General features: G+C 39.0%; 2 protein-coding genes across 2 annotated transcripts; both read left to right on the plus strand.

Moving 5' to 3' along the window:
- The first annotated feature begins 7,113 nt into the window (after positions 1 to 7,113).
- On the plus strand, positions 7,114 to 8,402 carry LOC114882437. The gene is made up of 3 exons (XM_029199326.2): positions 7,114 to 7,197; positions 7,306 to 7,390; positions 7,769 to 8,402. The coding sequence occupies exons 1-3, from the start codon at positions 7,130 to 7,132 to the stop codon at positions 8,066 to 8,068; spliced, it is 453 nt and encodes a 150-aa protein (XP_029055159.2). The 5' UTR covers positions 7,114 to 7,129; the 3' UTR covers positions 8,069 to 8,402.
- A 5,057-nt stretch (positions 8,403 to 13,459) lies between these two features.
- On the plus strand, positions 13,460 to 14,371 carry LOC114881902. Its single transcript, XM_029198786.1, has one exon. It carries the CDS (start codon positions 13,460 to 13,462, stop codon positions 14,369 to 14,371), a length of 912 nt encoding a protein of 303 aa, XP_029054619.1.
- The last annotated feature ends 3,667 nt before the right edge of the window (positions 14,372 to 18,038 follow it).

Consider the following 18,038-nt stretch of genomic DNA (forward strand, 5'->3'; position numbering starts at 1 on the left):
GGCCTCGAGTGTTTATAATAAAAAAATACCCTTCTCTCAACACACCTCTTTAAATTTATATTTCTTTCAACATTTTAAACTTATTCTTATATACTACTTTGCATTATTCAAAACCTACAAACTACTTTACATTTAACATATCTCTAAATTTCTCGAATTTGCTCCGCCCCAAAGGCTTAGTTAGAATATCTGCGATGTTTTCGTCAGAGTCTACTTTTACAATATCAATTATTTTCTTGACGTAACTTTCATTCACAAAATGGTAATGTGTTTCAATGTATTTCGAATTTTTAGTAAAATTACCGAACTTGGCTATGTTTATCGCACCCGAATTATCCTCATAGATTTTTATAGGTTCATACGTTTCAACGTTAAAGTCTAGCAAAATATTTTTAACAACTCTTAGTTCGCTCAGTGACTACAGATACAAGAAGACTAAACATGCCTATGTTACCGATGGGGCGTCATTATTGGAGTACCCGGTACCCCAAGGCACCGACGAGATACTGTTAAAGACTGCCAGCCCCTGTGTTAAAGTTCGGCCCGCCAAGTGGGCCCAGTGGGCCTGGGGTACGATCGGTAAATAGGAATAATGGATAATGTAGAATAGTGATATTACCCATTCTACCACCGAAAAAAACTCTTATACCACCAACGAGATGATTTAGCTTTGCCACAGTACAATAATTATCTCGTCGGTGCTGCTTGGAAAACAATTATATTTTACCTTATAATTGTATTACATTCTTATTGTAATACAATAATACAATTATTGTAATAATCGATACTAAATAAATATATGAAAAATAAGAATATTTGATATATAACATTCTGAAGAAATACAAGAACTGAATGAAAAATAATTCGAAAATTACTGTTATATTTATAAAATAATGATTCTTAAACCAAAAATATCATTTAACTGTTAACAGAGACTCGTCTCTTAGCAGACTGTTAACAGGTGGGCATTTTTACCTTTTTCACAGGTAGCGGAAGTAGGCATTTTTAACAGAGAATGACATACTAAGCGCTTAGTGTATTCCCTTATTCTGCCATGTGGTGAACAGAGTCGAACGCCCCAAACGTTTGAAAGTTCGCATCCTTGCATACCCCGCGCTGACACTGGTGCACTCAAGGGGGGGCTAAGGGGCTCTAGCATCCCCCAAAGAAAAAGAAAGGAGAACAACAGAAAATTTTCCAAAATCTGTTCCTAATTAAATTAGTGTTACTGTTTATGTCACATATTAATAACACTGTTTTTTGTATTAAAAATATTTGTATTCGTTCAACTTAGCTCCCTCCAAGAACAAATTCTGAGTGCGTCATTGCCCGCACATACCCCATCATGGCCCATCATTGACTGTCCTTTCTTTTTCAAGGTTTTATGGCAAGACTTTATAACAGAAAACAGACCCCGAATATTCTGAAAGGTCGCAGACTGTGTCAAGCAGTGGACAAATTTGTATATATGTACTATTGTGGTAATTTTAGATATTTATTTTTTCGTGGAATACAAATCTAACACTGAAAATACCACGACTTAGTTACTTTTTCAATTTTTGCTATCAATCGCACCGTGTGTTGCTCGACTCACAATCAAACATGGAATAACGGCTCTTGCTCATTACCGATCATTCGTGGCATTACCGCAGCATATTCTGAATAAATAAATAAATATAATTCAAACTATATCGTGTTTGGTATCATTTTAATCAGAAAAATCTCACCAATGCGTTAGTAAAAATTTCATTAAGAAAAAGTTAAAAATAAAAAAGTTTTATCGTTGAATTAGTATTAGTCACACCAATATTACGGTTCGGATCATATTACACGGCTTCCTGGTCGAGCGTCTCGGTTCGCCTAGGGGGATCCCCCCAAGTGGAGAGGATAGCGATGTTGCACTTATCCAGCTTTTACTTACTATTAAATAAAAGATTTTATTGAAATACATTTCTCTTCTTTTCGACACCTGTTACTTATTATATTATTATTATTACTATGACTATATCCTACAGAACCTATGTAATATTTTTTTTATTCATCATTTTTTCTAAATGAATATTCTTTTACCTTAAAAACACATACCCTAAACTTAGAACTAGAGTTCGTCATTTATTAAAAAAATAATTGCCAATGAACTAAAGAGGGTTATTAAGTTACCTCCTTTAAAATATTTTACGTCTTAAAAAGTATCTCCGAAAGGTTTGTAAAACGAACTTAACTCGAATCACCGAAGAAATAATAATAGCATCGACCAGATAAAATATCATCTCATGTCTCATGATACAGTTCAGCACCAAACCTCGTCGTTGGTAAACTCACTGATTCTGGTTCTGTTTCTTACTGCGGCCGCAATATATTCTAGAGGGCGTACGAAAACGTCGACTTTTTTCGGTCCCGCGAACTCCCATAAGGCTGGCAGTCTTTAACAGTATCTCGTCGGTGCCCAAGGTGAGGTTGGGTTTCCACAGTTGGTATAACAGTTGTATCTGTTTTATCAATTCTTCTCTTACCATACCTTGCTGGAGCATGCATGGCAGAACTACCTTATCTACTACACGAAAGTGAAGAAACGTATACATGTATAGTACGTTTGCAGTGTTGCCACATCTGTTTCCATATGCATGGCAATTGGGGTTCGCACTTCACACAATCATATATCTGCTTTCATCTGTGTACGCTGCCGCTTCCCGAGTAATCTGACAGTCACAACCAGAAGATCGAGTTCTAATCCCACGGGGACAATTTTATTTATTATTCTTAATCAATTCGTAATTTAACTTTGCAAAGAATTCTACGACAGCACATTTCTGTTTAGAAACGAGAGTCTAGGGAACGTAATGGCTCTGTTTACAGCTGCACATACGAGACTCCAAAAAATCTCTATTAAAACTCAATTAGAAATGAATATTATTGATATATTAGGTTAGGTTAGGTTATATATTTAAATCCGGGCGCTGTAAGGCGGCCGGCAATACTTTCGTGACAATGATAAATTAATTACAAAGGTAATTATAAATTTATTAAGCAATTCTAAGAAATGAACAAAAGCAATTAAAAATACGTATTATACATTATATATCTGAAAAAAAGCGATATTTTTGTACGAAATTACTACTTTTTACTTCTTTGACGAGTTTCTACTACAGTGAATTCTGCATATATGCGTCTGTAGCAACAAGTGCGACGGCCGCTTGCTTACTGTTTCTGCAAACAGTGGCACTGGACCCATCAACCCCTTATATATATATGAACTTAAAACTCAAACTTTACACATTTCAATATGTTGTAGTCTTTACTTGAATTCAAAGAAAAATAAAGTTTATTCAAAAGTATAATGCACCAGATAAGGCCAACACATTCGCCTGGTCGCTATTCTCTCTCATTCTCTCACTGATTCCTTCTCGCTCTCTCTTCGTCCAACCTATCACTCGCTTCATTTCAAATGCATTCACTCGCCCATTCGTCATTTCATACTCTCGCCATTTCTCTCTCTCGTTCAATCCCTCTCTCTCTGTCACAGTCACTACTCCTGTACAAATTGAAATCTTAATACTTAAATCTTATAAATCTTTTACCAGGATATTTGTAACATTTTTCTGATTAAAATGACATCAAACGCGATATAATTTGGAGTATATTTACAAATTGACGATAATAAGTATCGAACACGGGGAAGGATGGCGAATGAAAAAGAAAGAGAATCCGCGATCGTAACAATCCGCATTCCTTTTTCCATTCGTTGTCCTTTTCTAACAATGTAAGAAGTTTATGTTTATTTGTTTCTAGCGTTACGTTCTTCCAGTTCACGTCAGTCTAAAGAACTTATGCAAGCGGTGCAAACGTGGAATATACAAATTTGTAACCGCTTTCAGTGTTCCAAAAATGGTATTTCGTGATACGCGCGCTAGATATAAAAAATGTGTTTATCGCGGTTGTAATGTTACGTCGCGTAACAGAACAACTGAGATATTACATTCATTCCCAGTTGCAGACAATGATCGGTTAATACAGTGGATCGTGAATAGTGGAAACGACGATTTCGCGGATTTAACCGATCTCCAATTGAAACACCGGTATATTTGTTCAAGGCATTTTGCCGAAAAAGACAAGGTGGTGCAACTGAAATTGAAGAAGGATGCCGTACCGGTATTGTACGATTTGGGTGAGGATAATGAAGAGCCTACGTGTAACAGTCGTAAGCATTCACCCAAATTCCTTTGTAGATCAAAGAAAAAAGAAATTGATCAATTGAAATTAGCAACGCAGAAATTGCGTAAACAGAAAAAATAAACAAATATTAGCATTGAAACGTAAAATAGAGTCGTACGAAATAACGGAGTCAGATTTCGTTCGAAATATAAAAGACAAAGTTTCGAACGAAGTAAAGACGTTCATGTTAATGCAATTGTATCCGCAACCCGTATATTCTGCGGACGAGCAACATATTTGTCTATCAATGCACTATTCGTCACCGAGTTTATTCAGAAAACTTCGTGACGATTTCGGTTTCCGTTTACCATGTGCTATGACAATTAGTAGATGGTTTGGAAGCATTGAAATGTGGCCGGGCATTTGTACGACCTTTTTTACACAGTTACATAGAAAGATATCGTGGATGGATAGTTCTGAACGAAATTGCGTGTTACTGTTCGACGAAATGACAATAAAGAAGTCCTTTGATTTTCATTCAAAAAAGCAAAAAATTGAAAGCTTCCAAGATTATGGTGCTTTTGGATCTGAGATGAAACCAGGCACGCAAGCCTTAGTTTTCATGCTTCGCGGATTATTTTTTAATTGGAAGCAACCAATTGCTTATTTCATAAGTAGCAGCAACATGTCAACTGTAAACTTGTTGAATGTGCTTGATGCGGTAATTGCTGCTGTCTGTAGCACTGGTTTACGTATACGTGCAATTGTTTGCGATCAAGGTTCTGGTAACAGATCGGTAGTAGATCGAAAAGTATCTCTTGAGAAACCATATATAATACATGAAGGAAATAAAATTTATTTTCTTCATGATTATTTGCATATATTTAAAAACATTCGCAACAATTTATTGCAGTATGATTTGATGATTAACGATTCTGTAGTTTCATGGTCAGATATATCATCTCTATGGGACCTTGAACGAAAGAAAGGCACTAGGGCAGCTGTAAAATTGTCAGAAAAGCATATTCGACCGAATGTATTCGAACGAATGAATTGTAGGCTCGCTTTGCAAGTGTTTAGTCGAACAGTTTCGGCAGCTTTGTTAACGGCCAGCACGCAGGGACAGATCCAAAGCGATACTGTTGTGAATACTGCATGTTTTGTTCGACTGTTGAATGATTTATTCGATAATTTAAACAGTCGAACCGCGCATGATGCTAATCCGCAAAAGTGTGCCTTATCAAATAAAAATCTTCAAGTAGAAGAGAATCTGATAAGACAGGCAACAGCATGTACAAATTGGTTTGTGATTCAAAAGGGTCGGCAGGTACGTCCTCCGTGCTTCAGAGGCTTGCAGCTGTCAATTAATGCGACGATACAATTGTGGCATGACATTCGCGATGAAGGTACGTCATATTTAATGACGTCGCGATTACAACAAGATCCAATAGAAAATTTGTTTTCTATGATCAGACATAACGCGGGTAATTATGAACAAAATCCGTCCGCGAAAACATTTAGATTAAATTTGCAGAAAAATATGATGTTAAATTTAATGAAGCCGTCGCAATCTGCAAATTGTTTAGATGATGAAGATCTTAATCTGTTGAAGTTACCACAATCTTCGGAAAATGTTGCGTCAATTAGTACCGGCAATTCGTCAGATTTTATTAATTATGATAGCAGTGACTCCAGATTGATCAGAGATTCTGGAGTCACCCGTAAAAGCCTAGAAGCAGAGGATGCAAGTGATACTATCATCGCTGATATCTTGCAAAAAGTATCTGAAACTGCCCACACCTTAGAATCGTGTGCCATTGAATATTTTGCGGGATATGTCGCTAAGAAAAACATTAGAAAAACTAACTGCGACATATGCAAGGCAGAATTATTAGATAGTACAACAATTCTTTCACGAAATGAACAGATTTTAATCTTTCTTCGTGCCTACAAGAAAAAAAATAATGATTCCGATTTTGGAAGTCTTATAGCCCCTAGTAAGAAATTTTCTTTTGCATTCAGGATATTTAATGCTATTTTTGATAAAATATATCCTACCTTCCGGGCTGAAGAGGGTATTCTTGATAAAATATTTCCTTATTTTATACAAGGTGTTAACAATTCACCTGAGCTTCATGGTTGGTTTGATAGTAATACGTGTAACGAACATCGGAAAAAAATAGCATACTTTATGATGAAGGTAAAAATTCATAAGGATACGGTCTGGCTGGGTCAAGAATTACGACGCCCTAAAAGTTTTCCTCACAAGCCAACCGCAAAGGTGCGAAAATTGCAAAATCTGTGAAAGACTGTTTTCATTTTCAGAATATCTGCCCTTCTACTTGTCTACTTAAAACAAATACAGTCAGAGGCGATATAACGTGAGCTGACAATTTATAACAAATACAGTCAGAGGCGATATAACGTGAGCTGACAATTTATAACAAATACAGTCAGAGGCGATATAACGTGAGCTGACAATTTATAACAAATACAGTCAGAGGCGATCTAACGTGGGCTGACAATTTATAACAAATACAGTCAGAGGCGATCTAACGTGTGACAATTTATGAAGTGGTATAATAGGGCTCCAGGCGAAGATCAACTATAAAAAAATCTAACGCGCCATTAGTGGAACCTCAAAGGTGGTGTGGAAGATCACTATTAATTAATATTCATTATAAACGCTTAATTTTCTATGTACGTCGGTGACTTGCGACTATATTCTTTTAAACCGCATGCGATCGACGCACATAGGAAATTCTGCCTTTAGGAAACTAGCGAGTGTGAAATGGAGGAAATGAGACAAGTGTCAATGCGTGAGAGAGAGAGCCTGCGCATATTACTGTTTCAGTCTCACTTGTCCAATTCATTTGACATCTTCGTCAAGCGATTCGACCAATTACGAAAAAACTATCGGGTAGTGGGGCATAGATCCCCACTTTCACCTTCACCCATGCCGTCTTCTAGTAGACGCATGGTGCAGATGAAGATCAGCAGCAGAAACGGCAGCATAAAAAAAAAACCGTCGTCATTATACAAAAGGTAAGAATTAAACTTGTATTCTGTTCAGCAAATGTGATTGTAATTAAAACGAACTGTGAGTTTCGGATTCTAATAATCCTATTTTAATTTATAACTTTCATTTTACAGATATTTGAGAAGGGACAATTTGAGAATGGATAACGCTAATGTGGCAGCGGGGGCACCGAGAGCGGAGGTACCGGCGGAAATAAAGGTACCATTATTGTTAAATATATATAACTGTAGTGACAAGTGTATGTACTATGTACACTGAGTTGCATTGAACTTGTCGCAGTGAAGTTGGCTACAAATTCACTAACACATTCACGCCGCAGCGTCGGTGAACCGATCTCGCCATTGGCTCACCGACGCTGCGTGAATGCGTTAGTGAGTTTGTAGCCAACTTCACTGCGACAAGTTCAATGCAACTCAGTGTACTTCTCTCGATATGCGTCGAAATAGATTTCGTGTGTGCGTGTGTGTGTGCGTGTGCATCTGCATAATACGTGTATATGAATGTATTTCGTAATAAACCTTTTTCTGGCTTATGTATATGTATTTTATTAATTGCGTAATTTTAAATGAATTTCAGAAAATCAGGGAGATGGCCAGGCGGGAAGTACAGAAAACCGTACGAAAAATCCGGAAGCTTACGTACCGCAGACGCCCACCAGCCGCATACGCGGGGGGGTATACATACCCAGGGGGGTATACATACCCGGTGGGTTATACATACCCTCCCCCCCCGCAGTACTATGCCAGGATGTACACTCCTCCGCCGGCACCGATGTACGGTCCCCCGCAGGGACCGATATACGCCCCCGGCCCCATTAACCCTTTGAGTGCTGAATACTTTCTGCCTATACGCTCCGCATGGCCGGCGCGCGCCTAGCGCTGGCGATCGCTGTGGCCGGAATACTTTTTCACTAACATGAACTCTGTTGATTCACTATTCAACAATTACGGCTCTTCGCGAAATAAACAGATAATTGTTATAACGCACCATAATTTGTTTCTGTTTATTGCCGTTATTAAGGAACACACACGTGTTCATCTCACATATAGCTACTTGTAATATTACTACACGGGAGATCGAAAAAAATGACAAACGCATATATGCGCCTTTAGGCTATGCTGATAACTTTCACCAAGCGCATATATGCGCCCATAGTCCACACCAATAGCTTTCGCCGGACGCATATATGCGTCCATAGCACTCAAAGGGTTAATTATTATCCATGAATTATACTTATAACTATAATAAAAATATATATCTATGCAATAAAAATATTATAAACATACATTTCTCTTCTTTCCGCAATCTATCCCTTATTATATTTAAAAAATATAATTACTTATCATTACTACATGCATAAATTTCATCTTTCCGCATATGTACGTACTATTTACCAACTTCGCATGATATTAAAATTATTAGTAATTATTGAGATTAGGTTACACCTCACGGATTTTGATGAAATTTAAACATGTAAAATTAGACATTTTGAACAAGTTTTTCCTATACACATAACCGCCGCTCAGCCTTAGTTTTCGAGATATTTTCGACAAACTGTCGAAACTAACACATTGAATTGTGGCCATCCGTGTGTGTCCGTGACAACGTACGCATTAGTATGGGATCACCGCTTTTCTACTGTTTTTTCAGGCAGCAACACGGCGACCGACATCAATATATATATACATATATTACGGGTGGGCTTAAAAATTAAATTTAACTAACTTTCATAATTATGAATTGTCATTATATGTGTCTGGTCGCCGTAAGGCGACCAGAATATCACTTTACCCTTAATTCACCGATTAGGTAAATAAGAGTAGATTGGATTAGGTTAGGCTATATTAAATTCAAAGTTGCCATCATAGCTACGATACATTGAAATCATGAATGCACAAGGTATGTATTGGTCATCGGTCACCGTGCTGTTGCCTGCAGAAACAGTAGAAATGCGGCGATCCCATACTAATGCGTACGTTGTCACGGACACACACGGATGGCCACAATTCAATGTGTTAGTTTCGACAGTTTGTCGAAAATATCTCGAAAACTAAGGCTGAGCGGCGGTTATATTGTTGCGCCGGGGAGTGGAGCTCGCGCTTTCCATAGTTAAATGAATACACCAGGAGCAAACTAGACTGTCTATATTTCAGTTACACAATTGGTTTTGCAATAGATCCGTACAGTTCGGCTTCCCGATACAATCTGATATTTAAAAAGACGCGCGGTTGTCTAAGAGACCTCAAGCATCCGGTGACGTGTTTCCGCTCGAAACAAGGGATAGCTTCACGTTATGACTCGACGACAGCTTCGGACGGGGCAGTCGATGGCTCTTTCGATACATCAAGAAGCGGTCGATGCGTCGAAAGAGCGGGAACTTCTCGCCGTCGCAACAATATGTATAGGAAAAAATTGTTCAAAATGTTCAGTTTTACAATATATTTAAATTTCATCAAACTCGGTGAGGTGTAAACTAATCTCAATAATTACCAAATTATTTTTTGAACAGAAAAACATTATCTGAATAGACCTGCCTTAACACAATTCAAGTAAAAAATTATAGTGAAAACTACATCCGCATCCGTTGACTTCAGCACGACAAAGTGAAAAATCAAGCGGCATCCCTTAAACATATTCCATCTCATTTTATCTCGTTACGCGTATTCTCTTTCTTGCTCTTCAGAGATATGGCAACATTGAGCTCGAGACACTGAGTAAAGAGATATAGCTGTTGGTATTGAAGGAATTTTCTGTTATCGTCAACGTGCCGTAGACTGTTGCAGTGCGAAGTGTTTCATATTTTTGTACTAGGATAGAGCAGATGGCGTTCGTTCTCGAGGCACAAATTCACGACCCTTCCAGTACATAGGCATGTTTAGTCTTCTTGTATCTGTAGTCACTGGTTCGCTCACACATTCGGATAATGCTACATACTCCGCTGCAGTAGAGGATTTTGTAACACTATTTTGTTTCCTCGACTTCCAAAATATCACATTTCCATATAATTTTATAATATAGCCAGTTGTCGATTTCCGATCAGTAACATCGCCTGCCCAGTCGGCGTCTACATAACAGTCTATAATCTTAACATCCAAACTTCTAGTAAACTTTAATTTTAAATCTTTGGTTAGAACTAAATACTTTAAGACCCTCAACGCATACTTATAATGAGTATTATCGTAGCCATTTTGGAATCTACTCAAGTAGTTGACACTAAAACTTATGTCGAGTCTGGTTGCTGAGCTAATATACAAAAGAGCTCCAATCAGATTTCTATATTGAATTTTTTCACATGTTGATTTTGCGGTTTCCAATTTTAAATTTTGCTCCATCGGAGTAGCATATAATTTAGAGTTTCCTATTTCATACTTCTGTGCTACTGATAAGATATAACTTGTCTGATCCAGAGTCATTTTTCCCTTTTCGCATTCATAGTTTATATTAATATCCAAATAAGTCTTTATTTCCCCTAGATCTTTCATCTGAAATCTTTTAAACAATAAATCTTTTATAGAACATAACTTATCTCTATCCTTACAACATATAAGTAAATCATCCACGAACAGAATCAAGTAAATACTAGTATTATTGTTATCATTTAGCATATATAAACAACAGTCATTCTCGCTTCTCGCAAAACCTAAGTCTTTTAAATAATTGTCAAAACACTCAAACCATGCTCGAGGGCTCTCTCTTAAACCATATAGTGCTTTATCGAGTTTTAATACTTTATCCGTTCCATCCTCATTCCCTTGAGGTTGTTTGACATAAACTTCTGACTTAACTCTTCCATTTAAGAATGCCGTCTCCACATCTAATTGCATAATAATCAAACCATTTTGACAACAGTGTGCCAACAAAATTGTTAAAGTCTGCATTCTCGCCACCGGAGAGTAAATATCATCTATTAAATCATATTGCTGATATCCCCTAACTACTAATCTGGCTTTGTACATATTATTTGCTTTCTTTGTATAAACCCATTTTAAATCTAACGCTTCTTTGCTCTTTGGTTTATTAACTGGCAACCAAGTTTTATTTTTAATTAAACACCTCATCTCCTTATCCATCGCTTTTTTCCAATTTTCCGAATCGTTACTCCTAATTGCATCATTATAGGATACAGAACTTTGAGCATTTACATAGTTTACATAGACAACATTATTATACACAAAATTATCATCATTAAATCTAACAGGTTTTCTTTTTTCCCTAGTTGAACGTCTCAACCCTACATTTTCACTTTGGTCATCCATATTTTCAATTACATTTTCATCTTCAATATCATTCTCTCTCTTATTTAAATTTATGTCTTGAACCCTTCTACATTCCTCTTTAAGACCTATATAGTTTGTACCCTCTTCAACTATGTCAACATGCCTCGCAACTATAATTTTATTATTTATTAGAACTCTATAGCCGACATTTTCATAACCTAATAGAATACCTAAATCTGCTTTTCTATCCCATTTTGAATTTCTCCTTTCCTCGGGCACTCTTACATAGACTCTACTTCCATAAATCTTTAAATGTTCTATGTTCGGTTTCTCACCAAACATAATTTCATACGGTGTCTTATTTTTCTCAACGGTATTAGTTATAATTCTATTTTTCAAATAGGCAGATGTTTTGACTATTTCAGGCCAAAACCTATTGTGTACTCTAGCTTCACTCAATAAGCATCTTGACAGGTTCATAATGTCTTTGTTATACTTCTCTGCTGTACCATTCAGCTCATGAACGTATGGTGGACAAGGTTCAATTGATATTCCCTTTTCCCTAGTGAAACTATATATATCCTTATTCATATATTCCTTACCGTTGTCACACCTCAGTCTTTTAACTCTTTTTCCAGTCTTACTTTCAATCAAATTTACATAGTCAACAAAACAATTATATACTTCATCCTTTGACTTTCATCCTTTCCTTCTTCCTTTTCTTTTAGTTTCACCATTTTAATCTTGCTTTTCACATATTCAACAGTTTGGTCACTTTCTTTTAGTACATCTATTAAATCACCGATATAACTTAACGAGCTTGGAAGCATCTTTATCATGTAACTTAGTTTTTCTTTTTCATTCACATTAGCACCTGCACTTTTTAATTCGTTTATCAATTTTTCAAATTCCGAGAAAAAAGCACTTGCATCTTCAAAGTCTTTCAGTCTTAGTTTTTCCAGTTTATTTCTTATACAGATTTGTAATGCAGTAGATTCCTTAACGTACATATCGTCAAACTTCTTCATTGTTTCATACGCAGTTTCTTTGTCCTTGATAAATTGTAACTGATCATTTGAGATCCCACTATAAATCACGTTTATTGCTTTCAAGTCTTTTTCATTCCATTCATCCTCATTGTCTGTTATTGCTTTTTCTCTCATCACTACTTCCTCACATTTTTTCAATCTTAAAATCATGATAATTCTCTTTTTCCAGCACTCGTAGTCTTTGCCATCAAAAACAGGGATTCTTATTTCTTCAGCCATCTTTTCTTCCTTTCCTGATTTTTTTCTGGAATCTTCTTCGAGGATATTTTCGCTTGAATCTTCACGAATACTGAATTTTGGCATTTCTCATTGGACGCGTTTACTTTCCTTTTAACGAAACCACTGACTGCTACCATGTTGATAATAAGTAAAAGGTTTATTGAATTAACAAAAAGGAATTGATACATGAGTTCTAACACGTGCTTCTGTCTCCATGTGCCGTGGGAAGCCTGTTCTAATTGCGCAATATACATATGTACATCGCTTCCTATAGTAGCGAGAGGTGTCGCCACTCGCGTAATATAAATTTACCCTTCTCTCAACAATTGCAATTGTTTTTCATCCTCCGGCATTGAAACACGTCGTTTTAAATCGGAGCTGTGATAATTTCAGAATCGCATTCCTTGCTGAATTTTCTCTCGTGAGATTTCCTTTTTAAAGTGCATTTAGAGTTCCCTTGAACTTTAGTGTAATATCTGTATAGTTCCAAGTTAGTTGTGTTTCGCGTTTGTACGCCTTCGTCTTATCAATTGATTTACCTTTTGTGATTCTTGTTATTGTTAAACATTTTGTGTTATTAAAACTCTTAAAGTTTGGTTTTAATTAATTAATCTGTTAAGACCAATTTTATACATGAAGTGTGGTGAAGGTAAGAAGAGCACGCAATTACCGACTGAGGTTTCTTACTGAGCACTCGAACTACATTACCATCACCCCACAACTGGTGACCCCGATCGTCGGTGAAGTAGAGTTACCGACATTTCAACGTGTACTTCAACCGGATGCCGCTTGCACGTTCGCCAACCAGGGTCTCGGACCACGCAGCTTCCGGTAGCGATCTTTCTGTCGCCGGCTCGTCCAGGATGGAGAAGTCAGAATCAACATCAGCAGCAGCAGGAGAAGTTAATGCAGTGGGTAGGGTGAAGCTGCCTCCTTTTTGGAAAGAGAACCCGTTGCTGTGGTTCTCTCAAGTCGAAACAGCGTTTGCTCTGTCACGCATTGTTTCGGATAATACCAAGTTCAGGAACGTGGTACTTGTTCTAGATGCCAGCGTTTTGCCGGTCGTTGCAGATGTAATTCTCAGCCCTCCGGAAACTGGCAAATACGACACCTTCCGGCGCCGAATTTTAGAGTCGTTTGACGAATCGAGTGAATCCAAATTGCGCAGGCTATTAAGGGGTCACAGCATGGGCGATGAAAAGCCATCGTCATACTTGCAGCGATTACGAAATCTTGCAGGCGGTCAATGCAGTGAATCCATTTTAAAAACTCTTTTTCTTGAACAAATGCCTGAAAACTTCCGTGTGATTTTAGCGATTAGCGAGGGCATGAACTTGGGGAAGTTGGCTCTTCAAGCCGATAAGCTTTTCGAAATCGTTATTCCAGGTGTAGCTGCATTAGCTGATGCACACCCTTCCAACGTCGACATCGTTGCGGCAACCTCCAAGTCATCCTCGGACTTGAGTGAACAGCTCTCGGAGATCCTATCACGCCTGCATCGATTGGAAGCTCGCGATGTAGGAAGAGATGATAGATTTCGCAGACGAGACCGGAAATTTTACAGACCTGAGGAACGTCGGGCACGTTCCAAGTCTCGTGATGGACTTTGTAGACTTCACGCCAAATACGGAGCGGATGCTCGCCATTGTTTTCCACCTTGCAAATGGATTAGCCAGCGTCATCGGGAAAACTAGTCGCCTCAATGTCTTCGGCGACAGACATTTCAGGGGCTGAGTAGCGTCGCCTCATCATCAGAGACAAGGACATCTGGCATCAATTTTTTAGTGGACACCGGAGCTGACGTTTCGGTAATTCCAGCAACTATTCAAGACCGCTACAAGAGGCGAAACCTTGTACTCTATGCAGCCAATGGGTCGAAAATTCCGACGTATGGAGAGCGTCACATTGGTCTCGACCTCAGTCTACGACGACGTTTGAATTGGTCGTTTATAATTTGTGATGTCAACAGGGCTATCATTGGCACTGACCTGTTGTCGCACTATCATCTAATTGTGGACATTTCGCGACGCAGATTTATCGACGGTAAAACTCTTCTGGAATCGTCAGGTCAGATTTGATCCAAAGGCGTTCCAAAAGTAAGTCGCCTCTCTCGCGATGAGCCTTTTACCGATCTATTAACTAAATTTCCGGAGTTGTTTAGGGCAACGGTTGTTCCCCCGGAAATTACACATAGTGTAGAACATTATATAGAGACGGTTGGACCTCCTATTATCGCAAAAGCGCGACGACTTGCGCCGGATAAATTGAAGGATGCAAAGCAAGAATTCCAATTCATGGTTGAGCAAGGGATTTGCAGGCCTTCGAAGAGCCCTTGGGCGAGCCCTTTACATTTCGTTAGGAAGAAGGATGGATCATGGAGACCTTGCGGCGATTACAGGCGTTTAAATCACATAACAGTTCCCGACAGGTATCCCCTTCGCTTTCTGCAGGATTTTCCAAACTTCCTGCATGGCACCACAATCTTCTCAACGATTGATTTGATGAGGGCGTATCAGCAAGTACCAGTTCATAAAGAGGATATACCAAAAACGGCGATCATTACGCCTTTTGGGCTGTATGAGTTTCCATACATGACGTTTGGACTCAGGAACGCAGCTCAAACATTCCAGCGCTTCATGGATGAGGTGATGGCTGGTTTACATTTTTGCTTTACTTACATTGATGACATTCTTGTAGCTTCGAAAAACCCAGAGGAACATCGACAGCATTTGGAAATACTCTTCAATCGTTTGAAGGCCTTTGGTTTAGCGATTAAACCTGAGAAGTGCAACTGGGGCAAGAATGAAGTGAATTTTCTTGGTCATCGCATCAACGTCAATGGGATCGCTCCTCTACCTAGTAAAGTCCAGGTGATCAAGGAGTATCCTGAACCGTCAGACGCCAAATCTCTAAGACGATTTTTGGGAATGATCAATTACTATAATCGCTTCCTGAAGGGAGTTGCTACTATCCAGGCACCATTACAAGTTGCCATTTCCGGGTCGAAACGAGAAAACTCAGATCTCATCGTTTGGACTGACGAAATGAGACGAGCGTTTTGCAAGCTCAAGGATGAGTTGGCCGAAGCTACTTTGTTGGTTTTTCCGGACTCAGACGCTGAGCTTGCGTTGCAAACGAACGCCTCAAACACTGCTGTCGGCGCTACTCTGCAGCAAAAGTCAAACGGTTTTTGGAAACCCTTGAGTTTCTTTTCGAGAAAACTAACTCCTACGGAAGTTTAGGCCGTGTTTAGGGCTATCAAACACTTTCAAGACATTCTTGAGGGACGCACCTTCCACGTGATCACGGATCACAAGCCTTTGATTTTCGCTTTTAATAAGAAGATGGATCAATTGTCTCCAAAGCAGACACGGCAGCTCGCTTATATTTCGGAATTTACTACTGATTTTCAACATGTTGCAGGTGAAGAAAATTGTGTTGCAGACGCGCTTTCTCGCATCAATGAAATTGTTAGGCCTTTGTCATTGGACACTGAGGAAATAGCGCGTGAGCAAGCAGTAGATGAGGAGCTACAAACACTGCTCCAATCCACTACAACGGCGCTGAATCTGCGAAGGTTCAATTTGACTGGTTCAGATCAACCTTTATTCTGCGATGTCTCCGACCAAGGAATTAGAACTTATATTCCCGTTTCGCTTCGTAAACGAGTTTTTGATCTAGCTCATCACATGTCTCATCCAGGAGTTAAAGCCACGAGATGCTACATTTCGGAGAAATTCGTGTGGCCTGGATTGAACAAGGACATTGCAGACTTGGTTCGTTCCTGTTTAACTTGTCAGCGCGCGAAAATCCAAAGGCATAACAAGTTTGCAGCGGAAAAGGTCTCGGTGCCGGACAATCGTTTCGCATACATTCATGTAGACATTGTTGGACCTCTACCTCTTTCGCAGGGTCACAGGTACATTTTAACTATGATCGATCGTTTTCCTCGCTGGCCCGAAGCCGTTCCGATCGTGAACGCGACAGCTGATGTGGTTGCCAAAGCGATTTTCACGCACTGGATATCAAGGTTTGGTGTACCCCGTTTAACAACCACTAATCGAGGTTCGCAGTTTGAAGCCGCACTTTTCGCTGCCCTGGTGAAGCTCATCGGCGGCCGGCGCTGTCGCACCACCGCCTATCACCCTCAAGCGAATGGTCTCGTGGAAAGATGGCATCGTTCCCTTAAGGTAGCCATTTCATGTCATTCGAGCAAGGATTGGAGCGAAGTTCTTCCAGTTGTCTTGCTGGATCTGAGGACGGCTTATAAAGAAGACTTGAAGAGCTCTCCTGCCGAACTTGTGTACGGCACGACTTTGAGGGTTCCTGCAGAATTCTTTGATTTGGAAGAACTAGACAGTGACCCGCAGATTTTGGTGGAAGAGTTTCGTCGACTTATGCGAAAGTTACGGCCAACACCGGCCGCTCATCACGTGAAGCCAAGAATTTTTCAGCACAAAGATTTATATAATTGTTCTCATGTATTTCTGCGTGTAGATGGATCGAGGCGCCCGCTCGAGCAACAATATACAGGTCCTCACCGAGTTGTAGAAAGAATTTCGGTTCGAGTGTTTTCTGTTGACATTAACGGGAAAACTGAACAAGTGTCAGTAGAAAGACTGAAACCTGCGTACACCGTGGTAGAGCTTGATGATTCTAGTACCAGTGCAAATACAGCAAGCGCATGCGATTCTGGAACTTCCCCGTTGAAAGTTTACCCTGGTCGCTCGTCAGCTGGATCAAAGATTGTAAGGTTCGCTGATGTCAACCAGGTACATTATTTGAATTAATTTTATTTAAAATTTCTTTTTCTTTTAAAAGGGGGGAATGGTGTGGCGGCGTCGCGTCGTCGCCTGTGCATTTCCGCTTCCTGCGCTCTATTTCAAATTATTTATTTAACTTTTATTCAGTTGTCCTGAATTGCAATTGTTTTTCATCCTCCGGCATTGAAACACGTCGTTTTAAATCGGAGCTGTGATAATTTCAGAATTGCATTCCTTGCTGAATTTTCTCTTGTGAGATTTCCTTTTTAAAGTGCATTTAGAGATCCCTTGAACTTTAGTGTAATATCTGTATAGTTCCAAGTTAGTTGTGTTTCGCGTTCGAACGCCTTCGCCTTCTCGGTTGTTATAACTTTTGAGATCCTTGCTGTTGTTAAATATTTTTGTGATATTAAAACTCTTTAAGTTTAATTTTAATTCATAAATCTGTTTCGAGTTCTTTGCGATTAAATAATTATCAATCTAATACATGAAGTGTGGTGAAGGAAAGAAGAACACGCATTTACTGACAGAGGTTCCACATTACCATCACCCCACAGACTTGTAGCGGTCGATAGAGGTCTTCAACGATGGGAGAAAA

The sequence above is a fragment of the Osmia bicornis genome, chromosome 13 (assembly GCF_907164935.1).
Source record: "Osmia bicornis bicornis chromosome 13, iOsmBic2.1, whole genome shotgun sequence".
NCBI lineage: Eukaryota > Metazoa > Arthropoda > Insecta > Hymenoptera > Megachilidae > Osmia > Osmia bicornis.